The 16,084-nt window shown below is 42.6% G+C and overlaps 1 protein-coding gene across 4 annotated transcripts in view; it reads left to right on the top strand.

The window, feature by feature from the left end:
* LOC132872766 (H-2 class I histocompatibility antigen, Q9 alpha chain-like) overlaps positions 1-16,084 on the top strand; it is a 70,107-nt gene that overhangs the window by 29,888 nt on the left and 24,135 nt on the right. For 3 of the 4 annotated variants that reach the window (XM_060907833.1, XM_060907832.1, XM_060907831.1), the window contains exon 2: positions 11,462-11,725. The exons of the other annotated variant lie outside the window; for it this stretch is intronic. In XM_060907833.1, coding sequence (XP_060763816.1) covers positions 11,462-11,725 — 264 coding nt within the window. The remainder of the gene's footprint in view (positions 1-11,461; positions 11,726-16,084) is intronic. 4 annotated transcript variants of the gene reach the window in all.

Genomic DNA, 16,084 nt, shown 5'->3' with positions numbered 1-16,084 from the left:
ATAGAATTTGATTGAAATGTAACAGTTTTAAAACGTTGCAACACGGTAAATGCGCAAATTCATTCCAAAGGGAGCTCACATCGAGGCATGCAGTCTACCAGCCAGATATGGGGAAAATATATGATTTTCATCCGTGTTTAAAACACTAGCCACACAACCCTGGTTGTGAAAATGAATTGAGAATGAATTTAATTTGCAAAAAAAAGTTAACATATAATAACAGTAAAAATAGCAATGATAATTATGAACATATGCATTTTAAAGAGTTACAACAATTAAGGAGCATATCAGGAACAGATAAAGAAGAGGATCCATCTGATTGTGAAGTGCATTTAGTTTTGCCGATTTCAACCAGTTGAGCATCGCGAATGAATGAATGAAGCCACAAACTACTGCAGAACCGTTACGGCGTAGAATAAGAGTTAAAAATCGCCATTACATTTTTTTATCTTGCGCACCACACTTTGGGAAACCCTGACATAGAGAAAATCGAATTTCTGCCGTAGCTCGACTGAAATCGAAGTTCTAAATGGCATGGAAACACCTTAGCTCGGCTGAAATTGAACCGAACTTGATTTCTTGTAATCGAGCTATGCGACCTAGATTATGTGATTTTTGCCGAGCTACTTAGTGCATGTAAACCCTATCGAGCTAGTAGTCCAGCTACTTACTTCAGCACTGCCCCTTCCGGAAGTGACGAGTGACGAGACCACAAGTGGGAAACACAACAGCCTCGGTCGAAAAAAACAAAAACAAAACAGCCTCGGTCGGCATGACACTTCACCTTAGCCGCCCACTTTATTAGGAACACTTGTGTCTGGGCATGTACGCACCCATTTCCAATTAGTTGGTAAGTTATTAGCATGTTAGCAGGCTAACAGTTAATATGTTCACCTTTACAGATCAACTTAGTGGCCATTTTATTAGGAACACTTCTGTTCGTACATACAAACTACAAACACTCTTCTTGTGAACACGGAACTGATAACTTTGTTTATACTCTTGAATAGCTCTTCTTCATGACGACAACCGGAAGTGTACCAACACGATGGGGCGTGTAGCGCCACCTGTGGCTCGGGTGCACAATGTACCTCACACAATAGCTCGATTTCCTTGTGTGCATGTAGGATTGGATTTCTCTGGCACCCCTGCTGGGACCCTTAGCTCGAGTACCAACAGCAGCTCGATTTGGATGCGCATGTAAACGCACTGACTGGCCTTTCATTTAAACTCCGATCTTTAACCGGACTGCAGACTGTGAACTGCAGGGCCAATTCTTGTGATGTGACTGAAAAACCTTTTGTGTCGCAGGTCGGCTACAGCTTTGTCTCTTTGATGGTAACAGTGCAGAACTTGCTTTTTCATTCCATGGCTGCTTTCCTCCAGGCTCTCCTCAGGCCCCAACACATCTTTTAAATACTAACTGTATTCTCATTATTTTTGTCATGTACATCAAGAGGGATTAATGCTGTAGACATTTTGCAAGAAAGGTTTAAAATAACCTTCATAGATTTCTTTATTTATTCATAACTTTGTAGCTAAAAAAGCAGCAGCAGCAGGTTTAAACCCAGAGCGCTGGGGAAACAGCACTTTGTGCGTGCAGAAAAGCCCAAATTACCCTGTATCACGATGGAAAAAGCCCAAATTTAAAAATGCAGGGTGTAGCCCAAATTACATGGATTAAAGTTTTCCGTCGCTACAACGGATTTCCGTCAACTGGGAGCGCTAAAGATCAATAATGAGATTGATGCAGATCCGAGGAAAAAGGGGGGTAGTCCCATAGGTCTGACACCGATGTGATTTAGAACTTCACCAAGCTGCTGTGATTGCCTGTTGTTGAACCCTTTCTTGTGCTATGTTTGAGTATATGTAAAGGAATAAGTTGTTGCGCTAGATAGGCATAAATAAATAAATACAGCCTACGCTACTGTCTAGTCCTGGGGAGGCTCGGCGTAGGCAGCGAGCCGTGGTGCTTGGCTTGAGTTTCGTTTCTATCGGCGGCTCCAGCCTGACTTTGCACGCTCGTAACTCAGCCAGGGGAGGTTCCAGCCTCCCCAAACTTGGCAGCCAGTGACCTCTGCCCTCTCCCCAATGAACCAGTGCTGCCAGGGCGGGCCAGCCTCGGGACGCGATTCACCCCGAGGCGAGCCGTGGCACTCCGCATCAGTTTCCTTTAAACGGCGGCTCCACTGATGAAACAATCTGGCTGTCCTACTACTAATACTAGGCCTATTGTAGTAGTAGTAGTAGTAGTAGTAATAATAATAATAATAATAATGATGATGATGATGATAATATTTGCCTATTGAAAGGTGATCAGGTGAAAAATCTAAACAGCCCTGTTGAAGCCGCAGCAAGATCTACGCTATTAAGCCTTTTGTAGGTTAAACAGGCTTCGGCAGACAACATTCTGGAAAGGCTGTGTTTTTCTTTGGTTTGATTAGCCTACGATTTAATATTTATGGTTTCAGCAGTTTGCTTAAACATTGGAGGCTGCAGAGTCGGGCTGCAAGATTTCCCGACACTTGTTTAAGATGCCAAACTTCATAGTAAGGAGAAAATAATTCCACAGTATTTAGTGCCTCGTCAGTCTCAAAAATTAATAGTGAAGGACCAACGCGAATTAAGTCCCAAAAAAACATCTCGTAGGCCTATTTTACATTTTCAAAAAAGTCCGGAATTGGATGTCAGTCAGTGGAGTGTAATGAAGTGTCTCATTCACTAAGCACAAAAGGTCGGAAAACAGTGGAGAAAACCGCTATTGCTTAAATAGGCTACTAATGTTTTACATTAGTAATTTAATGTATGTGACAAATAAATTCATTGATTAAATAGATAAAGAAGCAAATACTCCGAAGCTCAAAATTCAGGAAAGTGGCTCCGGTGTCGCAAGTGCACAAGAACAGTTATTTGAAAGTTAACCTGATGAATTTGTGCGTGCGCATGCGACTTCATGAAGAACTGGGACAATTGGCATTCGGTGAAAGATTCACACCTCTGACTCATTATATTCGCGCGTGCCCTCTCACCCACTGTTGCTTCGTTTTCCCGATTTACACGCGTGTCTGAAGATGGAGTTTTCAGAAATCTCCACTCTGCCCAGAGTTTGCGAAAGTAGCTGTTTTCAGTGACTGAAACCTCCGTATAGGTGTGAATGAGCGGTGCAACCAAATAAATAAATATGCGTCTTTTTTATCCGGCTACATGTAGGCTATCACTGCGCAAAACCTCTAATGTTGAAATGGTAGTAATATTTGTTAAAATAATAGTAGGCTAATTTCCACATTAATTGGTAAAATGGCCCAAGGGATGTGATGGGGGGATGGCCGTTTTATAAGGGGGATGATTTGAGATTTTTATTTCAGAAGGGGGATGCCTCCCCCCACATCCCCCCTCAAGTCGAGTACTGCGTATAAAGCCATATTTCACCTGACATAGGCCCTTCGATTTCCATCACTAGAGCGCATCAAATTCCTTTCGGTTTTGCCAGCATGGACGCGCTTCTTTTAAATGAAGGCACAGATGTGTCAGACATCGACAAAACGGTAAAGAATAAGTGGAGATGGGCTTGGTGAAATGAAATGGGCGATAATAGCAAGCTCCTGCTGCTGTGCCAAGGAAAAAGAAACAAAAACAGGCATCAGGTGTTGCCAAACTAGATGCCTTTGGCTTCACTGCGAAGAAGCAGAAAAAGTGAACTTTCACTTTTCTTGTTTCCTGGCTTTATTTCAACAGATTTTCCTATTTTTCTTTCTGTTCCACTCTTCTGAAAGCATGGTTCAAGTTCGACTGCACTTGCACTTTTCTCTTTACCACTGTTGTGCATTACTAAAGTATTGTTGAAATAAATTTGCACTTTGTGCTGAAAACTTGATGTTTCATCATTTATAGCCAGTAATGACAATGGTAAAGTCTTGCCTTAGCTTTAGTCATTTGTTAAAATTATGTAAATGTACTATAAGTAGGGGTCGAGGGGATAATGGACAACACGGCATTTAAAATTTGACGCATCGCTGACATGGTAGGGGCCAACGACATGGAGCTTTTTTTTTTTTTCAGTCAGATGATTTTTTTTTTTTGCTTTAATCCATGAAATTATGTAATTGTAGTGGTAATATCACAGTGAGGGTCCAGGGTGGGCAGTCTCAGCCTCTAGCAGGTCCAAATATACTTATTTATTTTTAGGCCTATCAAAAAGTTTGCTTCTAGTCATCCACCCACCCTGCATAAATATGCCCAACCCTGAAATTTCTGGTGTTGAAAAAATACAAGCAATCATTTACAGTGGTGCTTGAAAGTTTGTGAACCCTTTAGAATTTTCTATATTTCTACATAAATATGACCTAAAACATCATCAGATTTTCACACAAGTCCCAAAAGTAGATAACGAGAACCCAGTTAAACAAATGAGAGAAAAATATTATACTTGGCCATAGGGCTGTGCGAAAATATCGAATATACTCGATATATCGTGAAAATTCTGTGTGCGATACATAAAATTATTATATCGTAACTATCGAGTATTTTATGGTCATCTTCCGACTTGTGTTTGTTTAAAACCTTTCCCGGTGGTTTTCTCTCTGTCCCTCAGGCAGTAACGTGAGCGGCTGCCTAAGGGTAAAGAAAACAATAACATCACGCACTCGCCAACCAATCCCGGGCAACATCTCGGTGCTGAAAGAAACTTCCGGGAAGATTTTCTAGTTTCGGTTGTGTTGCCAGATTGGGCAGTTTTAAGTGCATTTTGGCGGGTTTTGAACATATTTTGAGCTGGAAAACGTTAGCAGTATCTGGCAACACTGCCGGCGGGAAGATTTCCTGGTTCCGGTTTACAGCGCTGACTCAGTTCGTGCAATCGCTGGTGTTGCATAGGCTACCGTGTAAGCTCTGTCAATTTCAGCAACAAATTACTTCCTAAAAGAACTAGTAAGGGGTCAGTCAACTGGCATTTTTTGGATATTGCGAGGAGGACGTGGAACAGCAAATGCCAGTTTATAAAGTGTGCAAAAAAAAAACCAACCTGTCATCACGAAAGGCAGCAGCACTACAAATATGTTCCATCACCTGAAACTCACCCGGTACAGTATGAAGAGTCTCTTAAACTCCCAACTACTTGCCCACGAGCTAAACCCTCCCACAAGCTAAACAAACGACCATAGCGGCCTCGTTCTCCAAAGCCCCCCATATGAGAAACCGAGTCAGAGATGGAGAGCTATAACGGATGCAATCACTAACGTCATTGCCAAAGACATGATCCCAGTTAGTATAGTGGAAAAACCAGGCTTCCAAAAATTACTAAACACACTCGATCCCAAACATGAGTTGCCTGGTCGCAGACATTTTACAGAGAAGGCAATACCAGAATTATACACATCTGAGAGGCAGAGCCAGAAAACATTCAGTTCAAAAGTGTGCAAAGAGAAAAATGATGTTTTGCAGATCTCTCTCTATTGTGAATGTTCCAGTGGTTCTCAGTAGTCAGGTTAATAGCTTGGAGATCTATTTTTTAAAATAATTTAATGAATGAGCACTTTTCTTATTTAGGTTAAATGTCTCTCTCAGTGTTGAGTTTGCACTTTATTGATTTGAGCTCTGAGCAGCTCTGTATTGTGTTGCCCCTTTGTTGCAATTTTCAAGATTGTTTTTGCAGTTTGTGCCACATCTTTGTTGAATAAAAATAGTCTTATTTCAACTCAATTGTGATTAATCACTAACATGAAAATTTAAAATGTGTTGTTGAAAACCACCTGTAAAGTTAACCAAGAATGTTATTTATTAATCTGCAGGGATTGTAGTGAAAACAGTAAAGAGTAAAAGTTAGATTTCATGGGGTCCTTTAGAGGAGATTTAAATATATCGAGATATATATCGTATATCGTGAAATGGAGAAAATGTATCGGGATATTCATTTTTTCCCATATCGCACAGCCCTACTTGGCCATTTATTTATTGAGGAAAATGATCCAATATTACATATCTGTGAGTGGCAAAAGTATGTGACCCTTTGCTTTCAGTATCTGGTGTGACCCCCTTGTGCAGCAATAACTGCAACTAAACATTTGCGGTAACTGTTGCTCAGTTCTGCACACCGGCTTGGAGGAATTTTAGCCCATTCCTCCGTACAGAACAGCTTCAACTCTGGGATGTTGGTGGGTTTCCTCACATGAACTGCTCGCTTCAGGTCCTTCCACAACATTTCGATTGGATTAAGGTCAGGACTTTGACTTGGCCATTCCAAAACATTAACTTCATTCTTCTTTAACCATTCCTTGGTAGAACGACTTGTGTGCTTAGGGTCGTTGTCTTGCTGCATGACCCACCTTCTCTTGAGATTGAGTTCATGGACAGATGTCCTGACATTTTCCTTTAGAATTCGCTGGTATAATTCAGAATTCATTGTTCCATCAATGATGGCAAGCCGTCCTGGCCCAGATGCAGCAAAACAGGCCCAAACCATGATACTACCACCACCATGTTTCACAGATGGGATAAGGTTCTTATGCTGGAATGCAGTGTTTTCCTTTCTCCAAACATAACGCTTCTCATTTAAACCAAGAAGTTCTATTTTGGTTTTCGTCCACTAAACATGTTTCCAATAGCCTTCTGGCTTGTCTACATGATCTTTAGCAAACTGCAGACGAGCAGCAATGTTCTTTTTGGAGAACAGTGGCTTTCTCCTTGCAACCCTGCCATGCACACCATTGTTGTTCAGTGTTCTCCTGATGGTGGACTCACAAACATTAACATTAGCCGATGTGAGAGAGGCCTTTATTTGCTTAGAAGTTACCCTGGGGTCCTTTGTGATCTCGCTAACTATTACACCTTGCTCTTGGAGTGATCTTTGTTGGTCGACCACTCCTGGGGAGGGTAACAATGGTCTTGAATTTCCTCCATTTGTACACAATCTGTCTGACTGTGGATTGGTGGAGTCCAAACTCTTTAGAGATGGTTTTGTAACCTTTTCCAGCCTGATGAGCATCAACAACGCTTTTCCTGAGGTCCTCAGAAATCTCCTTTGTTCGTGCCATGATTCACTTCCACAAACGTGTGTTGTGAAGATCAGACTTTGATAGATCCCTGTTCTTTAAATAAAACAGGGTGTCCACTCACACCTGATTGTCGTCCCATAGAAAAAACCTGACTCTAATTTCACCTTCAAATTCCCTGCTAATCCTAGAGGTTCACATACTTTTGCCACTCACAGATATGTAATATTGGATCATTTTTCTCAATAAATAAATGACCAAGCATAATATTTTTGTCTCATTTGTTTAACTGGGTTCTCTTTATCTACTTTTAGGACTTGTGTGAAAATCTGATGATGTTTTAGGTCATATTTATGCAGAAATATAGAAAATTTTAAAGGGTTCACAAACTTTCAAGCACCACTGTAAGAGAATTTCATGCATTACAAACGATGAAAAATGTTTACCGCTGCTCAAACGATTGTGGCTACAGGCGCAGTCATATTTGATGTGCCACATGACTACAGCGATAACATACAGGAGTTCAACGTGAGTTCAGCAGGAAAGCAGCTCAGCAAAATTACAACAAACGTAACGAAGACACATGCAATATTTAACATCCACTTCACCTGCATGAAAAACTTTTCAGTCACAGCCAATACAAAAACGGATAAAAAAATATGAGAATTACACCGTACTCCTCCCTCCAGGCAAAATCCCAGTCAAAATCACACATCAGTATTCATGTACGCCTGAAATTATACTGTGATTGAAAAAGGCGCTCAAGTCAGTGCAGACATCTGAGTTGAAGATCTGCTGGAAAGGTTTGGACATTCATCAAGTAAAACTGTCATGGAAGTGGCGGTAGAAGGATGTAATCGCTAGAAGAGTGTGGTTTTTTTTTTTTTTTTTTAAATTATAAAAACAATAAGCAGGCATAGAAGTCCAAAACATTAGGCAGAATCAAATTCGGAAGACATGCAAGGGTTATGTGGTGTACAGACAGGAGGCAGAGACAAAAGACAAATCCAAACATTAGTCAAAAGCTAGCGTAATGTTAGCGCCAGTCCTAAGTCCGGATAAACTGGAGAGGGTTGCGTCAGGAAGGACATCTGGTGTAAAACCCTATGCCAAATCAAAGATGCGGAACCGAGCTGCTGTGGTGACTAGGTGTGTGTTCTCTAGAGACCTGTTGACCTGTCTTTCTGACGTCCGATGCTAGAAGTAAACGGGTAATTTTCTGAAGTGATGGGCTTCAAAATTCCCATTCGGGGATCCTTTGGTGCACATTGTGCGAGTGCTTTAGAGCCAGTCATTATGGGAAATACCTGATGCTGATTTGAGTGCAGTCAGCACATGCATGTAAGGACAATTCACAGATTTTGTGAAGTATTCAGAAGAAGCAGCCATCTTTTTGTCACATGTACACTCAAGCACAGTGAAATTCATCCTCTGCATTTAACCCATCTGAAGCAGTGAACACTCACATACATACCCAGGGCAGTGGGCAGCTATGCTACAGCGCCCGGGGAGCAGTTGGGGGTTAGGAGCCTTGCTCAAGGGCACTTCAGCCCAAGGCTGCCCCATGTTAACCTAACCGCATGTCTTTGGACTGTGGGGGAAACCGGAGCACCTGGAGGAAACCCACACAGACACGGGGAGAACATGCAAACTCCGCACAGAAAGGCCCCCATCGGCTGCTGGGCTCGAACCCAGAACCAGAGCATACCATAGGATTTTTTTACCTCTCCGTTCAACACCGAGTCCCACTGAATGTTTTTCCCATTTTCCCTTCTACCTTTTAGAAATTTCTCTAGTTTTTTCCCTGATGATGAATTTCTTTTGGTAAATTTAAAAAAATCTGATTGTTTTGTTCAAAATTATTTGCGCATCCAAAAACACAGCAAAACCTTCCCATACCAACCAATAACAACTAACTGGTCTGAATGAAGTACTACATGTGTACTGGCAGTATAGTTACCGTTGCTATGGGGTCAGGTGACGGTGCAAAGCCTGTATTAGAGAAAATTATGATAACAAAAGCAAGCAACTTTAATTTATAATTTTGCAATCATGATTGTGCATGTGATAGGATGTCTGTGATTATTTTGTCAGGCTGTTTGAACTGTGTGCTGCATCTCTTTCTGTCCTGGTTGGCAATGCAGAGGCTGAAAGGGTCTTCAGCTGTAGCAACAGAATAAAGGTCGGCCTCCGCAACCAACTTAGTCTCAGTACATTGGACTGCCTTGTTCATCCAAGCTACGCAAAGATAGGCTTTGAGGACTTCCCATTTAAGGAAGCCATAGAACTTTTCATGCAACCTCATCTGAGGCGTGTGTGAAATCCATCCATCCATCCATCCATCCATCCATCCATCCATCCATTATCTGTAGCCACTTATCCTGTGCAGCTGACTATGGGTGAGAGGTGGGGTTCACCCTGGACAAGTCGCCAGATCATCGCAGGGCTGACACTGAGGCTACGTTTACATTACGTCGAATCAGCGGATCATCAGATTAACGTTCTTAAAACGATTCGCGTTGACACTAAAACCGTTAGCCGTGCACACAGCAACGCCAATACGCGGATACGCTCGGCTCCGCAGGCATCCTGCGCTCCAAATCACTCCGCCCTGAACAGCGAGTGCCCTCTGGAGGGTGCGCACTCCGGCCCTGCGCAGCTCACACAGCGCGCGAGTGAAGTGAACAAGCCACGATTCGGGACTGAGCCGCTGTGTGTGAGATCCCAGCGCAGATCACTTATTACTTGCAAGTGGAAGGATGGCAAGCCTAAAGACAATCATAACTACACAATGGGCAGTATTTGCATCAGTATTTGCAGTATTTTCATACTTTTATACTCTTTAATGAAAGGTGATACAAGGCGGAAGTCTGCGCCGTTTTTCAGCAGTCGTGTCACATGACCAACGCCAGCGAATCAGGAAGGTGGATGTCACAGTGACGTTGTCCAATGAGACGCCAGCTAGAGCTCAGCACAGCGTATTCGCGTATTCTCAATGTTTACACAGCACCGGAGCTGATACGATCTAGATTGAATACGTGGACGCTGGCGGATTCCCGTTTCCCCGCTTTTTCAGGGGGGTTAATGTAAACGGACAGTGCGTCCGCGAAGAAAACGAGACAGATACGGTCTAGTGTAAACGTAGCCTGAGACACACAACCATTCACACACACATTCACACCTACGGTCAATTTAGAGCCACCAATTATCCTAACCTGCATGTCTTTGGACTGTGGGGGAAACCGGAGCACCCGGAGGAAACCCACGCTGGCACAGGGAGAACAGGCAAACTCTGCACAGGAAGGCCCCCATCGGCTACGGGGCTCGAACCCAGAAAGTGACACAAGTGGTGGAACAGGTTAGTTGTAGAGCTGAGTTTCACACCGACAGTTTTTCGGCATATCTTGCATATAGCCATATTTTGACCTACAGTACATCAGTCTTGTCAAAACCGAACCACTTCCGCGCTAGAGAGGTAGACCCATGTCTCGCCACTAAATCATCTTATGAGGTTGTTGCAGGGGGCGGGGATTCCTGCATGTTTCCTCCGAATTAGCATAACCATGCGCTAGTCTAATCTGTGTGTTGCCGCCAAGGCTGCTGGTGAGTGATCACTAAGCCCATGTGACTGAATCCTGCCTGCTGTATGGCTTCTGCAGCACACATTTGGTGAATGAGGAGTTTCAGTGCGCCTTTCATTGTTTATTCCAAAATAATTTAAATACTCAATAATGTCAAATTGCACATCGTCAAAACAACATTTAAGATATCATAGACGATATATATCGCCCACCTCTATTTAACAATAGACATTGTCGCAGAGCAGCTTTACAGAAAATTGAAGACTTTAAACATGAGCTAATTTTCTCCTTAATCTAAGTCAAGGGCCCTTTTATGAAGAGGGTGCATATAAATCTGGGCAGGGTGTAAGTTCTGGAGGACGGGCTGTGGTGCCCTGGTAAAATAAACTGGCTGGACACTGTATTTACCTGAATAATCACGCTTGAATGTTGTCGAACTTCCTGTATTGTTTTTCACATGCGGTTACACAGGTCCAGTTAAAACAAGAAAGTGGCTGGTAGATTTTGGAATCCACCGGACACAAAACGTTAATTTCCATGACTGTAAAGCATGTTAAAGCTTTTCTTCAGGAACGGCCTATCGACTCAATGACACGGCCAACAAACAGTCCAGATCTCAATTCCTTTTTCATTTTCCCTGTTGGGTTGGGTTGTGGAAAGTTTTGGGTTTGCCTCCTTCCATACACAAATCCCCCGCGCCATGGCTTAAATCATTTATTTGTATTATTTTTATCAGGTTATTTGTACATTTTTAAAAATAAGAAGAAAAAAAAGACTATTGTATCTTCAAGAATTTCACATGAATGAAAACATGTTTTTGTCTTTTTAATGAGAGTTTTTCTGGTTTGTTTATTTAAATATGATGAGTTACTAAAACTATTTAAACTTTTACAGTCTCACACTCTCTGCAGTACTTCTACACTGGAGTTAGAGGAATAAATTTCCCAGAATTCACTGAAGTTGGTCTGGTGGATGGAGAGCAGTTCAGTTACTACGACAGTATCATCAGGAGGGTGATCCCAAAGGCAGAGTGGATACAGAAGGTCAACACTGATGATCCAGATTACTGGAACAGACAGACACAGGTTGTGCGGGGAACACAGGAGCTCTTCAAAGCCAATATGGCTACAGTGATGCAGCGCTTTAATCACACTGCAGGTAAACACACACACACAGTGCTCTCTACAGACTTATTACTTACAGGTTCTTATTGCACCCTCTTATTCACACTCACGTTCTCACACCTGTGGGGGATTTAGAGGAGCCAGTTGACATCAGAGGTGAGAATTTTCCACAGATTCATGGATTTGACGTCAAAACAGGTTATTCTTGAGATCAACGCAAATCCAGTGAGATTTTTTTTTTTTGGGGGGGGGGGATGTCAGGACCTCTCGTATATCAGGCAAGCTTACCAGCTGTGACCAGAGTTTAATGTCTGTTTATGGAAATCATAGCGAGTGATTTTATAAGGAGCATTTTGATTGGCCGTCTCCCTCACTTCTGCTTGAATCAGCCAATCACAGTACACGTACGACGAAGTTCAAATTTCCCCAGCCATATTTGTGAAGACCAGGATGATGCTTATAGCTCATAGGCAACGGTTTTAATTTTATGCACGTTTGAAACTTTATATGTTAAAAAACCCTCTGCAATTTTCTTCTGGTCTCAAGAAGTATTGTTAATAAGTACTAATTAAAATAAGTTAGCGCGGATTGTGGCAAATTTCTGTTCGGCTATTTTCGTGACCACTCGGCAAGTGACATCATCTAAGCCAAACAAACTGCTTGAGTTGAGTCCACTTCCGTTTACTTACATTGCTGTTCGGGTTGAGTGCAGACGTGCATTCAGGAATTTCCAAAGAAAAACCCCCATGCCTTATCAGGGCTCGAAATTCATATATTTTTTCACCAGCCAGCCGGACTAGTTCCCTTCCAAAGTAACTCGCCAAACAGAAAATCAACTTGCCAAAATTTGTTCATGTATGAATTTTACTTCTGTCAAAAATAACACAAAAGAGAGTATTCCATTGTTCATGACTAATGTGCATTTATTTCAAGACCCGAGTATTTTGATAGTTTTTTTTTTTTTTTTGCACACTTTACAAATTGGCATTTGCTGTTCCACGTTCTCCTCGCGATATCCAAAAAAACACCAGATGACTGACCCCTTACTAGTTCTTTTAGGAACCAATTCGTCCGCTTCCATTTTTAATTTGTTGCTGAAATTGACAGAGCTTACACGGTAGCCTATGCAGCACCAGCGACTGCACGAACTGAGTCAGCGCTGTAAACCGAAACTAGAAAATCTTCCTGCAAGTTCCTTTCAGCACAGAGATGTCGCCCGGGATTGGTTGGCGAGTGCATGACGTTATTGTTTTTTTACCCTTAGGCAGCCTCTCACATTACTGCCTGAGGGACAGGGAGAAAACCACCGGAAAAGGTTTTAAACAAACGCAACAAACACGAAACAAACGCAAGTCGGCAGATGATCATAAAATACACGATAGTTACAATATAATAATTATATGTATCTCACACAGAATTTTCGGAGATATATCGAGTATATTTGATATATCGCACAGCCCTAGTCTGAATCTTCGCTTCATATATATTTTTTATTTTCAACTAGCCAGCTGGGCTGCCTAGTGACAGGAATTACCCACCAAATGACAAATTAAGTCGCCTTGGGCGACTGGACCACCGCGACTTTCGAGCCCTGCTTATTGTTGTGCAGTGAACTGCAACAACGGGACCGGTTCAGGAAGAAGTTTGTACCTTTTTCTGAGAGAGGAGAAGAGGCAGAGAGAGTGGATTGGCTTTTTCTGAAAAAGAAGAGGCGGAGTGAGTGGATTGTGTTTGTGAAGCCAGAGGGTTGGGTTTTGTTTTTGTTTTTTTCCGGAAGAGGCGGCGCGAGTGGATTGTGCACGTGAAGCCAGAGGGTTGTTTTTTCCCGGAAGAGGAGAGGAGGCGGAGAGAGTGGATTGTCTTTTTCCGAAAAAGAAGAGGCGGAGCGAGAGGGTTGGCTTTTTCCGAAAAAGGAGAAGAGGCGGAGCGAGAGGGTTGGCTTTTTCCAAAAGAGGAGACGAAGCAGAGAGAGTGGATTGTGCGCATGAAACAAAATCAAGCAGTCAAAGAAGAAACGGAGCAGCAACGCTCAAGCAAAAAGGAGAAGATTGGAGGGAAACATTTTTACTTTTGATTGCAATTGACAAGTCGAGAATCCTGAGGGATCCTGTACAATCATTGTGGAAATGAGACAAAGGGATATTTCCTCGCTTAGAGTCGGCTATAAATAGTATAATGCCGCGGATGGCAGGCTAATGTGGCCTACCGGCGCACTGTCCAGCAATCGTTCCCTATATCCACTAGGGAGGGCGGTTTAATTATTCTTCAAAAGGGCTCTTGTTTAGTATTATGACGAAAGCAGGAATTTATCATAACTACCAGGATAAATCGTTTGGGTGCGAGTCTTGTTGATGTCCGGGGTCACCGCGATCAGAGTCGGCCGAGTCGCTGTCCGATTCTGAGGCCGCACGGTCAAACCAGTGAGCCATGTTCACCGATTGCTTCGCAACAGCCACAGCTTCATACAGATATGTGTCAGAAAACAGAATCCAGGGACACATGTCGGCCCGGGGGCATTTTGAGTTATTAACAGATTCAGAAAGTACAGTTTCTAAGCTTTCCAATGATGCCTTCCATGTGGAGATCTGACAATATTTGAAGAATGTGTGGCTTTTTGAAATAGTGTATACTTCTTAAAACAGGAAAGGGAGAAAATCGCCCTCAAAGTTTTCCATCTCAGCTACTCTGGGTGTAGGGCGGGCACATAATGGTGCTCATTTGCATGATATTAAGGAAAGCCCTACCCCCTACAAGCTAGCATGATACTACTTTCATGTAAACAAAGATCACCACGTCAATTTTCCTTCCATGCAAAGTATGCCCAACACAATTATGAAGTACAAAAATAAGTCCTAAAGTATACTTTAACGTTTTGTGGTTGAAAAATTACTCACACCGTAAGAAAGAAAGATAGCACGATGATGACACAACTAACACAACGCTAGTTTCATGTAAAGCCTCGGTCACAACCAGCCGTACAGTACGCGCTCCTACGGCCGGTCTACACGCAAAAAACGCAAGAAGCGCATGGAGAGCTCACATGAAATGCATGAGAGCGCGCGTGTGATGTGCTGATTTTCGAGCCGCAGACCGGCTGCAGAGGTTCTTTGTCATGTCAAACAAACTCTACGGGCGCTTACGTTTTTTTCAGATTGCAAGACAGACTTGCGGCCAACGTGCGTCTTTCTCCGTGAACAAAAAAAAAACGCAGCGATTTGGGAAACGCCAAAAATCGCACGGCCAAAAAATCGTACGTCCGGTTGTGACCTAGGCTTAACCAAACCACAACACTCTACGTTACATGCAAAAATAACCACACAGCTTTAGATTAATAAACTCACCCCATCAGAAAGAGAAACGGCGCCTTGCACACACCAATGCCTCCGATGGAATGTAGTCCTAGAACGGTCCGTGTATCATCCGATCATTCAAGTATTCCATTCAATCTGGAAAACGAGGTTGCGGGTTTTTTTGCTAGAAATGGTTATCTCCGATGTAAATACCGTGTGTCTGTTTGCTTCGCAGTGTTTCAGCTCCTCTGTGCTCTGTTTAGCTTCCTCATTCCATAGTCAAATCACACGCCTGTATGCAGTTAAGTAGCCACGAGCTCAGCTCGTATCATACAGCTGATTCGCGAAAAAAAAAAGACTTAAATCATCATGTGAATGGCCCATATGGTAATTTATCCACACCCCCCAGCAGGCTACAGTCCTGACAAAAATGAGACAATTTGCAACAAAAAATGTATGCTTTTCCAACAAAACAATCTATTATCTGAAACACTGATTGCATTCTTCAAGATCTCAACTTGCACATGATGGAAAAAAACAAAAATCACAAATTTCGAAAAAAAAAATGCTTCTTTTGTGATTCTCTCGGATTCGTTTCGGCCGACATGTGTCCCTGGATTTGGTGAGGGGTCACATATGGTTTCACCTCTCGATATTTAATTTGGAGAGTTCCTACTTCAAAATCGCTATCGCTTTCAGACATTTTACACAACCACTCACGACCACAGTCCGTACACGTGTGCTCGGTTCGCAGGTAAACACAGAGCTGCTCCCAGTCTGTTTGGCTTAAATGACGTCACGGCGACGGTCCCCTGGCGGTGAAAATGCGCATAAGTGAGATGTAAACAAACCTTCGGAAATTGGGCAAAACAGTATTTTAACCGTTTTATTCAATTTTAGGGTGCAAATTAGACACCAGGAAGATTGAATTCGCTTTTTGGGGCGTTCTTCTAGACAATAAAGTTGATATTCTATGTTTCACCTCCGACAGTTGCCTATGACCTTTACAGGTGAGTAAAATCCACTCTTTCTGAATTTATTTGACAGCATTGGCAAAAAGCATGCTTATAAACAGTGTTCAAGATGACCGGTATCGCATTGTA

Source organism: Neoarius graeffei, chromosome 24 (genome assembly GCF_027579695.1).
Source record: "Neoarius graeffei isolate fNeoGra1 chromosome 24, fNeoGra1.pri, whole genome shotgun sequence".
In the NCBI taxonomy this organism is placed as follows: Eukaryota; Metazoa; Chordata; class Actinopteri; order Siluriformes; family Ariidae; genus Neoarius; species Neoarius graeffei.
This window is presented reverse-complemented; position numbering and strand designations above follow the sequence as displayed.